The sequence below is a fragment of the Marmota monax genome, unplaced genomic scaffold, assembly GCF_021218885.2.
Source record: "Marmota monax isolate L192 unplaced genomic scaffold, Marmota_monax_Labrador192_F-V1.1 WCK01_AAM20220418_F8-fsc00126, whole genome shotgun sequence".
NCBI lineage: Eukaryota > Metazoa > Chordata > Mammalia > Rodentia > Sciuridae > Marmota > Marmota monax.
In genome coordinates, this window is record NW_026695245.1 from 4,259,750 (window position 1) to 4,276,754 (window position 17,005).

At 46.8% G+C, this 17,005-nt stretch overlaps 1 protein-coding gene across 2 annotated transcripts in view; it reads right to left on the reverse strand.

Moving 5' to 3' along the window:
- Cables1 (Cdk5 and Abl enzyme substrate 1) overlaps positions 1-17,005 on the reverse strand; it is a 114,389-nt gene that overhangs the window by 19,518 nt on the left and 77,866 nt on the right. For both annotated transcript variants that reach the window (XM_046433769.2, XM_046433761.2), the window contains 3 exons: positions 9,135-9,231; positions 7,838-7,994; positions 6,616-6,719 (listed from right to left, as the gene is read on the reverse strand). In XM_046433769.2, the coding sequence (XP_046289725.1) occupies positions 6,616-6,719; positions 7,838-7,994; positions 9,135-9,231 (358 nt within the window). The remainder of the gene's footprint in view (positions 1-6,615; positions 6,720-7,837; positions 7,995-9,134; positions 9,232-17,005) is intronic.

Sequence of the window (17,005 nt, forward strand, 5' to 3'; positions counted from 1 at the left end):
AGAAGCAGTCCCCGCGGGCTCAGTTCCGGGAGCTGGAATTCGGCTTCTTGGTGTTTCGTGTTTGCTCTGATATTAGCAGGGTCCAAGAAGCAGCCTCCGCAGGCTCCGCAGCCCGGAGCCAGGGCGGTTCCGGGACGGTTCCGGGAGCCGGGACTTGGCCGCCCCGCGCTCCGTGTTCACTCCGATAAGATCAGATTTTAAGAAGCCCCCAGGCGCTGAACCCTAGCAATCTGTCTGCAAGCCGCAGGCGAATTGCAGCCTGAAATTACCTGTTCTATGGCTGAATGAGCTGCGGTCAGTCAAAAACAGGTGTGGTGACGTCAGTTTACCAACATGGTGGCTGCTGGCCTCCTCTGTGGTCTGACCGGTGTGGAGAACCGAGATGGACCGCTTCCTTCCCCGTCTCGAACCCAGAATTCAGCCCTGAGTGCGGTGCTTGCGCGGCTGGCAGAAACTGCAGCGCTGTAACCCTGCGTCTCTATCCCAGCGCGCCTTGCAGACTCTAGCCGCGGGGCGATTTGCTGAATAAGCAGTTTTACCCTCCGTGCGACAAACCTCTCGCGTTTGAGTCCCCGTAGCCGATCCTCATGCGATGGAAATCCTTCCTCCAGGTTCCGGCGCACCCCACTATTGCTGGAAATTCCTAACAAGATATCCTTTAGCCGTCCTGACTTGTCATACTCCCACACAGTGAAGCAGCACACGGGGGTAATGCACTCCCCTCGCCGCCATCTTCCCTCCTCCGAAAGCAGATGTTTGATGCTTGTTCAGGTTAATTAAGCAGGGGGCGGCCCTGGACTAAATCTATGTAACCACCAACAGATGGGCATTTCAGCTGTCCTGTGCATTTAATCCCTTTCCCTAGGAGGACAGTAAATCACAAGGAAACTATAGGAATGAGCAGGCAGTTGACACAGCCTGGGGCTGTATTTGCTATTTCTGCTCCTTGGATTCTAATTAAGAATGTGATCCTGAATGGACTCTCCTTCCCATCTCTTAGGGGAGTAGCCCTTTAATATTTCCTCACCGACATGAAATGGTTTGAGGTTTATGCTGTCACATGGGGCAGTTTAGAGCTCATTCTGTGGCAGGTATCTGCTGGATATTCATCTGGTGCTCCAGAACTTCTGGGGTAGTGTCTCTACCCACTTGTGATGACACCGGGTGGCTATACCCCGAGTTCACACATACCCAGATGTTATTTGGATGTACTTCAACATGCATGCTTCTTCTTTTTTTAAAAAATATTTTTAGTTGTAGATGTACACAATACCTTTATTTATTTTTATATGGTGCTGAGAATCGTTGCGTTGGGCAAGCACTCTACCCCTGAGCTACAGCCCCCGCCCCTACACATGCTTCTTAAACAGTGGCTTCAGACGTGAGCCAAATTTGCATAAAATGTCATGTTCAAAATTACGAAATGATGACGAAAAATACATAGGAAAGGAGCAGATGCTGCACATCTTGGGACTGTTTTTACAAGGAAAAAAAATGATTTCAAAGAATACTGTATTACTGATACATGATACAACATGGACGAACCTTGAACATATTTTGCTAAGAAGCCAGGCGTGTCTATTGTATGAGTCTAATGATGTGAAACATCAGAATAGACAAATCCAGAGAGACAGAACACGGGCCGCTGAGGGATTTGGGAGTACAGGACTAAGGAGGATTACTAAAGCATATGGGGGCTTCTTTGGGAGATAATGAAAATGTTCTGGAATTGATTGTGGTAATGGCCACATAACTGAATATACTAAAAACCCCCACTAAACTGTACACCAAAGACATGAATTGTATGCTACATGAATTATATCTAATAATGCTGTTGCTCAAAGCCACACGAAAAACAACAGCCACCCCCCACCACAACCCAACAAGGCATTCTAATTTCCCACGCTTAAAGCTGGCAGGCCTCCAAGACCCTGCTCCTCGGTTGCTGCCCAGGCACCCGATGGAGCCTCTAGAGAGCACTAGAAATCTGACTTTTGTCACTGGCACCGCTTCTCTCACAGTGGCCCGTCCCCCAAAGAGTGAGCCATAGGCACCATGAAATCTGAGCATCCTGGCAGGGACCTTGCAAGGGAGGGAGGACCCCAGTTGCCAGCTGCTATAATTCCCCAGCAAATCCACCCTGCAGGTAGGTACATAATTGCCTAAGTCATCGACACAACTTTTAATGAAACATAAAGCCACAATGACACCAAAAAATTAAGTGCATATGAGGGGCACATGGCAGGTTGAATTAGTCGCCCTTTCGTCGAGTTGCTCAGTTCCCACTGCCAGCCTCTCACACTGTATTGAAAACCCGAGTCTCAGACGTTGTCTGTTGACACTGTGGGATGCAGGGAGGGGTTGCTCTGAGTGCTGAGATCCTGCTATAATAAAGGAACTGGCACTTTATCATGGAGACCAACTCTACAGATGCTCTCTTGAGATGCAGAGGTATCATAAAGGATAGTTTTTTTTCCTTCCTCCCCTTTTTTGGTGTCAAAGCAGGGTGAGAGGGATTTCTTTCTGAGAAGGGAAAAGGATCCAAAATTCCATTCAAGTAAAGTTAATTTTGTTGGCATTACCTCAACGCTGTCACTTTCTTCTCTTAATTGCTTTCCACACCCATAAAGGGAGAAAAAAAAAAAACAATGAAAAACCACTACCCGCATGAGCTGCCAGGTTCTAATGATAAATAATAACTCTCTAGTGAAACCCTAATTACATGCCAGGCCGGGCAGCGGCCGGAAGCATCCAGTTCTGACTCAAGGCCTCCTGCCCTCCTGGGCAGCACATTAACTAATGCTCTACAAGAACCTGCATGCAGCTGAGCGGTGCAACGTACTTTCATGTCCTGTGGTCACCTTCTAGAAACCCAAAGTCCAAACCACAGGAATAGCTGTAATTCGGTCTCCATGCCTGGCTTGAGGATTTTTTTTTTTTTTTTAAAGCTTAGAAATCTCACTTATGCCCTTTCTCAATGGATCTTAGCAGTAGTGATTGCATGGATTCAAGTTTGAAAACACAAGTGTAACTACAAGTTCAAGGCTACTTTTAAAAAGATATCACTTCTACTCTGTAGATGCGCTTCACCTCTGGAACTCTCCAACTCTAAGGCACGCCCTAACTGTGGTGATGAGTGGCCTTTCAAACAATGAAAATATGCATCTGACTATATCCTGGCTGGGTGATGTCATGTGACTCGAATCTCTCTACTAGGTATTTACCCAGGAAAAATGAAAATATTTGCCCACAAAAGACGTGTGCGAGAATGCTCATAGCAACAGCACTCATAATGTCTCTATATTGGAAATCTCCCAAATGTCCATCAACAGGGGAACAGACAATTGTGCATCCAACACCACTCAGCAATCAAAAAAACTACTGATATACATGCCTGGGTGAGTCTCACAGGTATCAAATGAGAAAGCAGATGGATTAAAAAAAAAAAGTACATAGCCTATGATCTCTTTTACATGAAGTTCCAGAATAGGTAGATGAACTAAATATGATGCCAAGTCAGACCAGCAGTTGTCCTATTGAGGAGATGGATAGGGCCTGCTCCCATCAGCAAGCAGAAGTGGCAGCAGGAAGCCCTGGGGAGAGTGGGCCAGAGCCTGCTTCACAAGCTGGGGACACCTAGTGAGGGAAAGTACAGACCCAAGTAGGGTCTGTTGGTTTAGAGCTTCCCACACCCACCTAGGAGCCAAATGTGCCTCAGGCACTCAAAGAGGGCTTTCAGCAACCTGGTTCAAATACCCTCTAGCTTTTGCCCACCTTGAGAGTCACTAGCCTGATACAGGTACATCCCTGAGCCTGGAGCCACAATGGGGGAGAAAGGTTTGTAGGGATCATCATTCTGTGGCCTTGACCTCCCTGCACGCATGTGTGTGTATGTACACAAAGTCAACTTCTTTGACACTTCAGGATTTTCCCACGGGGAAATTCACCTCCACCCAATCTCCTACTGCCTGTCCAAGTGGGTTCCTTCCACACACTCCTCCCGGCTACAGTGATTTGTCTCCCCTTTTATAGTCTGACTTCCCCATTTGCTCTAAAGTTAATGAGAATGGGGATTGTGGCTAGTTAGTTTTCCACTGAATATTAAAACACCCAGTCTGGCACATATGAGGGCCCCAACAAATTTGCTGAATGGGTAAATTCTGTACCTGTTACTCAACATGTAAAAATCAAGCAAACACACAAAGAATCACCCCTGTACTCTTGTTCCTACAAGTTCAGTGCAAATGCTGAGAAAATAGTCCTGTCATCCATGCCTGCTTCTAGGAAGGGTGTCTCTGGGAAGCTGGGTTGAGGCTTTTTGTAATACATACCGTCATCGACTTAGACAACAGCGGGCATGGTGGTGCATGCCTGTAATCCCAGCTACTCAAGAGGCTGAGGCAGGAGGACCTCAAGTTCCAGGCCAAGTCTGGACAACTCAAAATAAAATAAAAAGGGCTGGGGCTATAGCTTAGTGGTACAGCACTTGCCTAGCATGTGCAAGGCCCTGGATTCAGTCTGCAGCATTGAAAAAACAAAACAAAAAACAGAAAACAAAACTTGGATGATAACATTTAAAAGTAGATTTCCCACAATATCAAAGTTCTAGTATCTATAGTTAGGACGCAAAGAGGTCTTACAGATCTGACCATTAAATGCAGCTCATGAGCAACTGCATTCTCTAAAACATGGACTCTTACGGGAAGCATAAACTGTGGAGCCAACATGAGGAAATGAAAAATGATCCATTTGGGAACATAAAATGAGGAGGAAGGACCTGTATGCTGACTTGACAGGTCATCTAACACACTGTCTGAGGAGGAAGAATTACCTGTGTGCACGTGCATGCACACACACATATACTAAGCCCAGGACATCAAAGTGCACAATGAAATTTAAAGGAGGAAAAAATAAGATTGGATCTGGCACCAGCCCCACAGCAGGCTTGTCAAAGGGGAGGTCAACATTATTGTGACATGTCCACCGGAAAGGTCCCCGCCAGACTCCACTGTTGGCCATAGTGCACTTCATACTCTTGGTCACTTAGACATCTATTAAACTGCTGGCCCAAAGAACCATCTTTATGTCCTGCCCTTGGGTCAGCCATCTACTGCACAAAGCCCAGCAATAGGTATTCGGACATGACCCAGAAAAGCGAACAGAGCCCCGGGCCAGGAGTTGTAGCCTCAGCACCCATTTCCTGCCTGTCCAGCCATGACCATCAACTGTGACCCTCACTTGGACTCTGAGCCACAGTTTCTTGCCTAAGTTACTCAATCAACAAAGTGAACTTTAATAAATAAAGCAGTGCACCACAGAAAGAAACCGGATTCTTACAGGAATGGCAGATTTCCAGTTGCTCCCTCCTCGATGTCAGGGCCATGGCTCTGGTCATTTATTGAACACTTTATTAGAGTGTTCAATAAATGTGTCCTAGAGCAGAGGCCTAGGATTAAGGGTAATTTTAAACTAAATGCCTTTGGAAATCCATTCTGACTCAGCGTGGCACATCAGAATGTCCTCTGCAGAGATGCCAAATATAAAGAGAGATATGCTGAAGGTACCTGGCAAGGGCTGGCCGGGTACTGCCAGGGGTTTCCTGACAATGGCTGAAAACTCTAAGCTCCCAGTGCAGATGTGGATGTCTGTTGAGTACATGGGGTTGGTTTGTGCTTTGGTGTCTGCAGACAAGAAAGCCCAGAAGCAAGGACCTTTGGGATGTTTGATGCTGAGGTGAGGGCTCCTAAGAACAGCACAGGAGGGAGAGAACCAGAGGAGGAAGTGCTGAGCTATGCCTGCCCTGCCAGAAGGCAGGGGGAGATGGGGCATTCTGGGTTGGTGCCCAGGCCGCTGATGCTGTGTGGGGCAGGCCTGGTCAGTCCGTTTTCCCCAAACCTAATTCTCCCTTCCTCCCACAGCAGTCGGGCTCTGCTTGCCTTGGAATCAGGGCAGGTTTGCCCAAAGAAAGTATGTGGGACCCTGGAAGTTCCCCCTGGTGTCAGGAGAAATAGTAGCCCTTGGTGGTGGGAAAGGTGGTTAGCCCAAAGCAGAAACCAGAACTATAACAAAGGGAAAAACAGGAAGAGTCTGTGAAATAAAAACAGCAAGGAAAGCGTTTGCCAGCTAACACCCACAGTGTCCTACTTCCACTTTCCCAAGAGATAATTCTGTCATCCCCAACCTGGTGCCAATTGTTTGCTCTGAGTGCACGTGGAAACCTGCAGTCACTGAGGCAATCCAAACAGAGCTGGACTTGAACTTGGCACTTCCAGGGATGGGTTAGGTCCTCCCCTATGGAAGTGTAAGCTGGGCCATGCTATCTCAGAGGTGAAGGACCCCCAACTTGAGCTGGTGGCTTTCACAGACATTGGCAACCCAGCCTTCTCAAACCCCTAAAGTGGTGTTTACAGGCCAGGTGATCAGATTCCTGGATACCAGGAAGGTGCTGGTCCTTCTGTAAGAACCCCCACTATTGCTTTTCCAGGAGATGCTCCAGGCAGAGCAGTCTCTGATAAAGTTCCCAGTCCCAGTCTGTGAATGCAAGCAAGCCACCTCCAAGCCAGTCCAGGTGGCTGTGGGGATGAGCGAACCATCCATCTATCCCACGCTACTCACCATGTATGAAGGAAAGATCAGAACTCGCTTGTGCTTGCCACAAGGCCACTGGGGGTCATCCAAGAGATTTGGGTCATAGTCCATAAAGTCTCCCAGGTCACTACCTGAAGATCACATGCAAAATGATAATTAGGGGCCCTGGACTCTCTGAGGCAGAGGCAGGTAGGAGAATGCCAAGTACGGTCACTGAAGACAGTTTTCAGGGAATTTGGTTCAGTGTCATATCCCTGGCTCTGGCTTTTAGCAGACGGCTCTGCATGCCAATGAGATGTAGCCCCTTGCCAAAGGGTTCAGCAAATTCTTACCATTCTCTCTTTTTTCCTTCCATCTTAGAAAATTATATATTAATCTTCCTGACCCAGAAGTGTAGAAATCTTTACATAGGACCTAAGATGCAGAGAGCCCTTGCAGGTTATAGAATGTGGCCTTGAAAAGATTCATTTTCTAAATTTGCAGGCCAAATTACTAGACTCATGTCACGCCATCTAAGAGGCATGACTTAGCGTGAAAGCTTCTGGGCAGGCTATTGTGTGCAGAGCAACTCAAACTAGAGCATCCACCGGCGCACACAGCTGTAAAAGACCACAGGTGTCTGGGACATGAGGGCAGAGGCTGGGCTGACCTACGGAACCGCACATTCACCTGGAATTTCTCTGAAAGTAGAAATAATGCTATTTCTTAAAGAACTGGCACCCTCATGCCAATCCTTACCAAGGTTTGTGTGGACAGAGTTGGGATATGCACATCTTCCTTCAGTTGCCAACTTTGCTCGCCAGTATATCCACAAAGGAAATGATCACCCTGATTCTGTACCTCAGGGTCCAATTATTTTAGGGGAAAATAAACAGGAGAAAAGAACAAAACAAGCAAACGAAAGAACCCCAGGGTTCCACACTGTGACAATGCAGGACGTAACCAGGCGAAAGGTGAATGAGGAGCCAAGTGGTCCACACAGAAGCCGGGAAACCCAATCAGCTCTAAATGATGCAACTTTAGCATTTCTCCATGTAGGTAAGACCCTACAGGATTGGCAAGTGTGGCATCTAGAGGTAAGATCCCCTGTCACCTGGTTATGGGCCTACATGGCCTGAGATCAAGTTTTCCCTAAAGTAGAGTCTTCTGGGGGCACCTGTCCTCCAGCGTGCAGAGGGAGGCACAAACCACACTGTAAACTGAGGCACCTCCTGTCACAAACTACCCAGAGCAGATGGGCCAAAGTTACCTGTGTCGAGGCTCCCCTGGGTGCTGCTGGCCCGGCCTATGGAGAGGCTGCGGTGGCTCAGGTTGCGGAACTGGGAGAAGGAGGAGGTGGAGTCTATAGTATTCCTCCGGGCTCCGAAGGCATTTGTGGGTAACAGAAATTGGGTATAAGAAACTGTCTAAAAGGTAAACAAACAGACAAACTAGTGATTATTCCCAGGCAATGCTAGGTTTGCATTCTGACCAAGATATGTGGCTCCTCCAAGTTCAGACCTACTTTTTAAAAACCTGCAATTCTAAAATTTTAAAATCTACTTTTTAAAAACCTGCAATTCTGAAAAAAAAAATTGGCACTCACACATGCCAAATTTGTGCCCAAATTCCACCCTAACGGACATGAGGTGAAACATAGTTTTAACTGAGCTCACGTAGTGTGACTATTCTCATTTTGTGGCAGAAACGTTAACATGTCGGACACATTGTATGGCTTTTTATAACCTATCCGGCAGGATTCCAGAACACATAAGGCCACAGAATCTCCCATTATGTTCCTCAGCAGATGCTGTTTGTGATGTCCAGCTCTATTCCTCCCCTCCCTCCTTCCTCTGTGAGCGTCGGCTCCTGAGGTATAAAGGTGGAGCAAATGCAGTTCTTTTCTCCTGCCCGGGGAAGTGCACCCTACCTATACCTGGAGCTCAGGGTTCCTGTCATTCAGGTAGAGGAGTGACCCGTTAACCTGGGGGTAAGGAGGGCAAAGGTCATTCACTGCCCCAGAAGCTTCCCCTGTTGGAACTATTCTGGGATGGTTTCCCCAAAGAAACATAGGCTTTGGGAGGGTTGAACCTAGTGTATACAGGTCAAGTTCATTTTCAACTTTTACTCCTCAGATTTCAACCCAGCTTGAAACCATTTAAGGTTGAGGGATTCTTGGCCCCTTGGGACCATGAGAAGCCAAAACTTCTTTCTAATAGCTGGAATGTTGCTTGCTTACATCACCAGTTAATATGTTCAAAATGCCACTTCATCCTGGAATATGCATGCATTGTGGGGGGGGGGCGGGCAGAGTGCGTGAGGTACTTGTGTTATACACTCAGTTGTCAACAGTACTGACAGAAAAATACACATGCCCAGTGGACTCCACCACATGGTTATTGAAACAGCTTGGTGGGTTTCCATGTGCACAGTGGCAGAGCTGGGGTGGGCTGGTATCACATGCCCAGGAATCTGCCCCCAGAGCTTGCTTCCCGCCATCACAAGTGAGGTTCAGTCTTACTGCCTCTGCTCCCTGCCCCTGGTGATTGAGGGCCAGGTGGACTTACCTTCCCGTCAGCACCCAGCTCCACACCTTCAAGACCAATGATCTCTTTCAAGCTCATGGCGCCTGCTGACTGCCTCCCTCCATCCAACTTCAGATCCCTGGGGAGTACAAGCCAAAGGAAAAAAATGCTTTTGTGTGCACCCCAAAGAACTACGATGATGTTTACTACCTGAGACACCACAGTCACACTGACAAAATGACCAAGTGGGTCCTGGGGGATGGGATGGGATGACCTTGTGTCCTTCCTTGGGGGCCTCACAGCAAGGTTCTTTCTGGGGGCAACTCCATTTTATTTCATTTACATGGACAAACGAAATCCAATTGATCACAAGGTCTGCAGATGGGAGTTGGGCTCAGAAGCTGGAGGAGACCAAAGTCACCTCTTCCTCAGCATGGGGCCCTGCATTCTCAGAGAAGGTCAGTTACCGAGGAGCCAAGGGAATGCTCTCTGAGCACCTGGGACAATTGGGCCTCTGGGGCTCCTGCTGCTGGGTTCTTTTTAAAGCTAGTGAGGCCACCTCTCCTTTACCAGACAGAGAAGTAAATCTCCTAAACAGGCATCCGTTTCACTGCTGGCAATGAAAGAATGAGTGGCACAACAGTCACCCTCACTCGTTTTCTAGGTAGCCTGACAAGGTAGTATCTTCTTTATAAGAGAGTAATTCCCAGTAAAACGACAAGCATTTACACAACACCACACAATTCAAAGACTTGCACACACACACAACACACACACACACACGTAAGGAAACTTGTAGGGACAAGACAGGCATTACTATCGTCAACCCATTTTACAGAGGGGGAAAGAAAGAGGTTTAAGTAAATGGCTTGCCAAAGCCACCAGGATAATACATTGAAGGGAAAAGTCTTGTGCCCAATGCTCTTTCTAGTACCTTTGCTTTGCTTTGGCGATGCGAGATGGGCTCCCCATGACTACCCTCATGTGCAACTGCTCGCTTTGTCAAAGGATGATCCTCCTTCCTTATGAGTTTTTCAAACCTTGCTGCATATCAAAGTCACTCGGGGGCCTCTGAGAATATGGGGAGGACCTGGGCATCCACACTTCAAGTGACCCAGGTGACTCTAAATTGCAGCCTCGTTTGGGGACCGTCTCCCAGCCTCTGTCTCTATGATACAGGGTGCTGGTAAGGGAAAGCCACCTCAGACTGAAAGCCTCCTCACTGTGTGACCTGGGCAGAGGGACCATATTCAGGGACTGAGAAGCTAAGTAAGAACAAGCCATACATAAAGGGAAGACTCTCCTGGCCAAAGGTATCCAGGGAGAAAGAGAGAGGGACAGAGTGGGAGTGGGGAGAACAGAGCACGCCCCTCTCAAAGCTGGAGGACAAACAGGTTGTCCTCATCTGTGCCCTTCCAAGGATGGACTGGGTCTCTGATCTTATGTAGAATGCAGAGTCTGGTCTGAGACAGTTTTCAAAGTAAACACCCCCGACCCTCGGCACCCAGCAAGTGCAGCAATCCTGTACTCAAGGGGCGATGGCACCGGCGCGCTCAAAACACCACCAAAGCCACAGAACAAGAGCAACCAACCCACCCATCCCACAAGTCTTCACTCTTTCTATTTATTTTACTTTAATCAGCGCTTCTCCCATTCCTCCTCCCATACCCCATGCGTGTAAAAGACTTCAGGTCATTCTAAACAGCCAACCTGCCCCTTAAAGGACAGAAAAGGACAGTAAGTCTTACAATTGTCAGTGTTTTCAATAAGGTGCAAGTCACCCAAATGAGGGCTCTAAACACGTTCTGAGAAGGAAGCCCTTTTCCATGTGTCTGAAATCTTCCACACGTGTCCCCTCTGGCAGGGACCACACTCCCTGAGGGCTACAAGGCCGAGGATTATTTAAACCCAAACATGCTGTGCCCACCTTCAACTCGCTGCTGCCAAGACCCAGCAGGCCAGAGGACAGCGGGGCTCAGTGAGGCCACCAGGTACTGTCCGCACCTACAAGACCTGCTGCTCTGCCTGCTACTAAGCTACCCAGGGCAATTTCTAGAAGCCTTTGGAAAGCAATTAAGGATGGAGACATGAACACATCAGAGCACCCACACAGGGAGAAATGCCTACAAAGAAAACCTTGAGCAAAGCAAGGAGGCAGAAGTCGCACGGTGGGGAGGGACCGAGGGGACCAACAGCAGCAGTGCTGGTACAGAAAAGCAGGCTTTGGTTTCCGTAAAGGCCTTGGCATAGTTCCACACACTCTGACTTTGCTAAAGCTGAACCCAGCAACGTGTGTCTTAACTTCCCACTTTCCAATTTTCTCCTTGTTTTCATTTTGCCACACAGAGAATGTCATTTAGGGCTGAAATTAATAGAAAAGAAGGGAAGATCTTCTCAGGGTGAGAAGGCCAAGGGAAAGGAGAATGTTAAAGCCAGCCTGAATTAGGAGCACTCCCAGGGGAGCACTAGGCTGTCTACACAGCATCTCACAGGTAAGGACACTGAAGGACTTATTTACTGAGCAGGAGTAGTCTGTCTCACCGTCCTGGTTTATAAAGATGGGATGAAACATGGGTGCTTTTTCATTGAACCCCTCTTCATTTGTCTTCAATTTGCTCACAGCCTTCCCTGGAACAGCCTCATCCCAGAGGCCAGTTGTCTGCTTGCGGCTAAAGGTGCAGATCCCAGTGAATAGAAGCAAACCAGCCATGGCTCACCCCACACCCTGCTTCTCGGCGCTTCCCTCAAGGGAAATGAAGCTGTAATAGAAAATATACTCTATGTGCTCATCTTAAACCTAAGAGTCCTCTCTCCAGGAGCTGAACCCCAAACCCTTTTTAAAAGATTTGCAGACCCAGTGGATTGTCCAAGGGCCTCGGGGACATGAAAGAGGATCGGGCGAGGCTCCACCACACCTACCCAGAGGAACCAATCTGGACAATTAGTGTGACTTGCTGAAGTCACTACATCCCACTGGCTTTTCACTTAACGTCATTCTACTTTCTAAGCAGCTGGGGCCAAGCGTAAGGTAATAAGGAAGACCAGTGAGTCCACTTTCAACTGCACCCGAAATTACATATAGACTAAGACAGACCAGCACTGTCCACCAGAACTCCATCTGTGCTGTCCCATGTGACAGTCACGGGGCATGTGGCAAGTGAGAACTTGGAAAGAGATCAGCTAACTGAGGAACCAATTTTTTTTTTTTCACAATACCTTTATTTATTTTTATGTGGTGCTGAGGATCAATCAAACCCAGTGCCTCACACATGCAAGGCAAGTGCTCTACCACTGAGCTACAGCCCCAGCCTTTGAGGAACCCAATTTTTGTGTTATGGTTTGGATATTAGGTGTCCTCCAAAAGCTCACCACTATGCAAGAAGGATTAGAGGTATAAATGATTGGGTTATGAGAGCCTTAACCTAATGAATTGGGTACTAATTGTAGGCAGGTAGGGTGTGGCTGGAGGAGGTGGGTCCATGGGGATGTGCTTTTTGTCCTTATTAAGTGGAGCTCTCTCTTTCTGCCTCCTGGTACCAAGCTCTGTGCTCCTTTCCTCCGCCATACTGTTCCACCATGATGTCCTGCCTTACCATGGGTCCAGAGCAATGAAGTTGGTCATCTATGAATTGAGACCTCTGAAACTGTGAGCCCCCAAATAAACTTTTCTTCCTCTAAAACTTTTCTTGTCAGGTCTTTTGGTTCCAGCAGTGGTAAAGCAGGTAATGCAAATTAATTGAAATGTAAAACAGCCACAGGTGGATGATAAGTACCATACTGGATTATCTTAGTGCTTGTCAGGACTTAGGCTGCCATGAACTGGTTGGTACCTTCCCATGGCAAGACAATATGTCACAAATGACACATTTCTGATTCTGATCTGGTCTCTTAATTTTTCTTCCCCAAAATGGCTTGGCCATTTTTTTGTCTGTTGTCCTCAGGACATGTTTACCTAATAGGCCCCAGCTCACTGAAGAGACTATCAGATGTCCTAGAGACAAGACCCAGCAGGATTCCCCCAGTGGGGTGGGAAATAATGACCGTGGGGTTCTCATGCTCAGCACTCCATCACTATCCTTGAATAGAGCTCCCAGCCTTAACAGAAGCTCCCAGTCCAAACATGGCACACTGTAGTGGACTTTCCTGCCCAAAGCAATGGGGGTAGGAGCGGTGGGGTGTTGACAGTGCTGGAAAATACCAGCAAGCAATGACTGGTTGTGCTCCCCAAGTCCTAGGGATTACAGGAGCCTCTGGGTCCTTCACATGATCCTGGAGAGGAGGAGGGAAGGATACCCCAGGATAAATAAATTTGAAAGTCCTTTCAGTCCTGACAAAGGGGGACTAATAGTTCATATTAAATAGATTAAAAATGATAATTTATTGCACACTGAATCTACTACCCTGGAATCTGCTACATTCACACTTTAAACACTCCACTGGCATAATAACAACCACCATACCACTCTAGACCACTGATTGCTTCATGGTGGCCGGGGGACAGACACATTTCTGTACATTTTCTCTCTTGGATTCAGGGAGAAGTTGTCACTAGCTTTGGGGTTCCCATCTTGGTGGGCGTAAACTAAGAGAACACATAGGTGCTCGGTCCCACCACAGAAAACAAAATAGGTCATTGAAGCCATTTCTAATGAACATGGGTTCCCTTTTTTCAACTGTCGAATTTGTGTAGAGGGAGATTGTCAGGATCTGAAAAACATTTTTCATAAAAAGGCTGATAAACTACTCTGGGTTAATTTTTCTCTTAGCTAAATGCTCTGAATAATGTCACTGTAACCTGAAATTAACGTAAATCATAGGAAATTGCTCTTCTTTGGTTGTATTTGACCCATATAATGACAGCAATTTTACAATGTACCCGCTAATAGTACTGATGACTGCGCTCAGGCTTTGAGTGGCCTTTGCTTTCCCATGGTTTCAGAAGCCTAAAGGGTTAGTGTTGCCTATAGACAGTAACTGTGAACACTGGAGAGTCATTGAAAAAGAATATTTAAGACACTCTAGTGAAAAAGAATTCAGCAGAAATCCCAGTGGAGTAGCGATAAAAATCTCAATGTTTCCCAACATCACTGTTCTGAATTCTAATAAACGTTATGAAAATGAAAATATCTGTTTGATTCACATTGCCAGCACTAACCCTCCAGTACCAGGAGACAGAGCTGAAGGACATAGAAGCGAATTAAAGTTGCACTTTTCAACTTCTTTAAAGAGTCTAGATTATTCGTTCCCCCAGATATATCTAGAGCTCAAATATTAATTTATTGTTATTATTTAGATAGGAAGTGTTCCCCAGAACCTTGTGTATTAAAGGCTTGGTCCCCAATGCAGCAGTGTCCGGAGGTAGAGCTCTTGGGAGGTGACTGGATCACGAGGGCTCTGACCTTATGAGTCCATTAGTCCACGGATGGATTAATAATTTGATGGCATTATTGGAAGGTGGTGGAAACTAGGGTCTACTGGAGAAAACAGGTTACTGGGGGTACGCCTTGGGAGAGTGTAGCTTGTCCTGGCCACTTCCTCCACTCCCAGCCCTGTTTCCCAGCTGCCATGAGCTGAGCAGCGTTCATTCCCCATGATGTTCCTCCTCACTTCGGACCCAGAGCAATGGAGCCAACTGATTGTGGACTGAACCCTCGAGTGAAAATAAATCTTTCCTTCTCTTAAGTTGTTTCCCCCCTCCCTCAGGTATTTTGTTACCCTAATGCAAAGCTAATTAACACATTTATATTCCACTTCCTTTTAAAAATGGAGGAGGAAATGCCATACACGGATATCATCCAAAATTGTTTCTATTAAAGTTCAGAGTCTACAGCTTATGATTAGTCGGGTTATAGAAGGAAATCTCGTTTCTGCAGATGCCCTAACGGAACCACTGGTAAGCAGCCATGGACAACTGAAGGTCCTAGTTCTTGTCTCCCATATCCTATTGATGCTTCAGCTTGGACTTACTTCCCTACACAAGCTCATTTTTCATTCTATGCAGGCTTGGCAACTTCTGCAGAGGTGGTAGGCAATAAAGAAACCCAGCATAAAGATTTTCTTCTTTTTTTCAAAGACTGATGTTTGAAACTGGCCCAGAGGAGTAGTTGCATGGGGAACAAGGGAAGAGCTAAAGGAAGGTGTGAGGCCCTTAAAACCAGAGGTGAAAGTATATTTGGCGAGAGAGCCAAGCAGCACTTACACCCTTAAGCAAGAAACAGAAAAACAGGCTGGCTCATTTTGGGGATGTAACATCCTTTACAGGATGGCCCCATGATTCATTTAACACATTTCTCCTTGAAAGCCTGTAACTTCTTGGTAGGAATCCCCAGACCCGTCTTAAGTCTTTGCCTCCACAGCATAAAGCCCCAAAATGCATGTGATTTTGCCACTGTGGGGTCACCTGATCAAAGCAAAGGGCCAATCTAGATATCTCGGTGCCCCAAAGGGATTATCTAGGTTACTATTAACCATAAAATAGCCAACTCCTGATTTCATCTTTTATAAAAGGCAAAATGATTTTTCATTTCCTCTTCGTGGCATGCTGGCAAAGGCCCAGCTGGCTGCTCACTGAACCATAATGCATGGAATTGATCTTGATGGGAAAACAAGATTCCCTATTAGATAACACCAAGTTCAAACTATGGCTCTTTCCTTGGGGAACATGATTAATGAACTAGAATTATTCCTTTAAAGAAAATATGATCTAAATCCTTTACATCTGGGAAGTAGATGGAAAAAAGTGTTTGTGATCCAATTAACTGGCTTCCAGGGCTTTCTTCTTCTAAGATGAGGTTGTCCTGCCTTCTGACCATGATCATTTTCTCTAATGGTGGCCTCGCTTAAGACCCTGGAATGCCAGCGAGGCGCTCCACTGGGCACTTGCTCTTTAAAGGACAACAATAGCTCAAACACTTTGATGTGTAAATAATTTAGGAGCCAATTAAATATTAACAGGATTTCTAGCCCCTTCAAAAAGAATAAAGACAGAGATTGGCTGCACAGAAAGCAAAGCTTGAAAGCTGGATTAGGAAAGGAAATACCACTGGGCACTAATTTTAATTAAGAGATTATGCATCCACTGGAACTCCACCAGTGTTCATCTTAGCTGCAGAAGCCCCACTTATTGCCTGCTGGAGTTCAGATCTGGAATGTTCTGCAAAGGCCCATGTGTTAAAGGCTTGGTCCCCAGCCAGTGGCACTGCTAAGGAGAGGTGGTGGAGGCTTTAGAGGTGGTGCCTAGTGGCAGTTCTGAGGTCAAGGGGCATGTTCTTAGAGGGGAGAGTGGGACCCCCAACCCTTCCTTTTCCTTTATTTCACATCCCAGCCATGAGGTGCATGAATTTCCACCAACACACCCTCCCACTGTGATATACTACCTCACCACAGCCCCCCCCCCCCCAAGCAAGCGGGCTAATAGACTATGGATTGAAACTTCTAAAACCACAAATCAACACAACGTTTCCTCTTGATAATGGATTATATCTAGTATTTGTCAAAGTAACAGAAGGCTAACACCCTGCTCCTTCAGACGCTGTGCAGTTGCCATCTTGGATCGGGTCTGCTTACTTGGGTCAAAGCAGAGAATCACACCAACAACGTTCAGAGCCAATGGACAAGGCCCAGAGCAAATGGGAAAAAAAAAAAGTGAGATCAAAAGCAGCTTTTGGTCTAGAAGTCCTGCCCCCTCACACTCAGCACTTCATGGATAAGCCACCCCACAAGGGCAACTGGCAGACAATGAAGGGGGTCTTAATGTAGCTTACACCAAAATCTTTGTGTAAAGGCAGCTCCTATAAACGGCCGGATAAATGGCATGATTCACCCATGAGATCATTCCAGAATTGGTCTGTGTGTGGGAATATGCTTGTGTGAGGAAAGAAACACAGTTTGTGAATGTGTAATTTTCCACAACG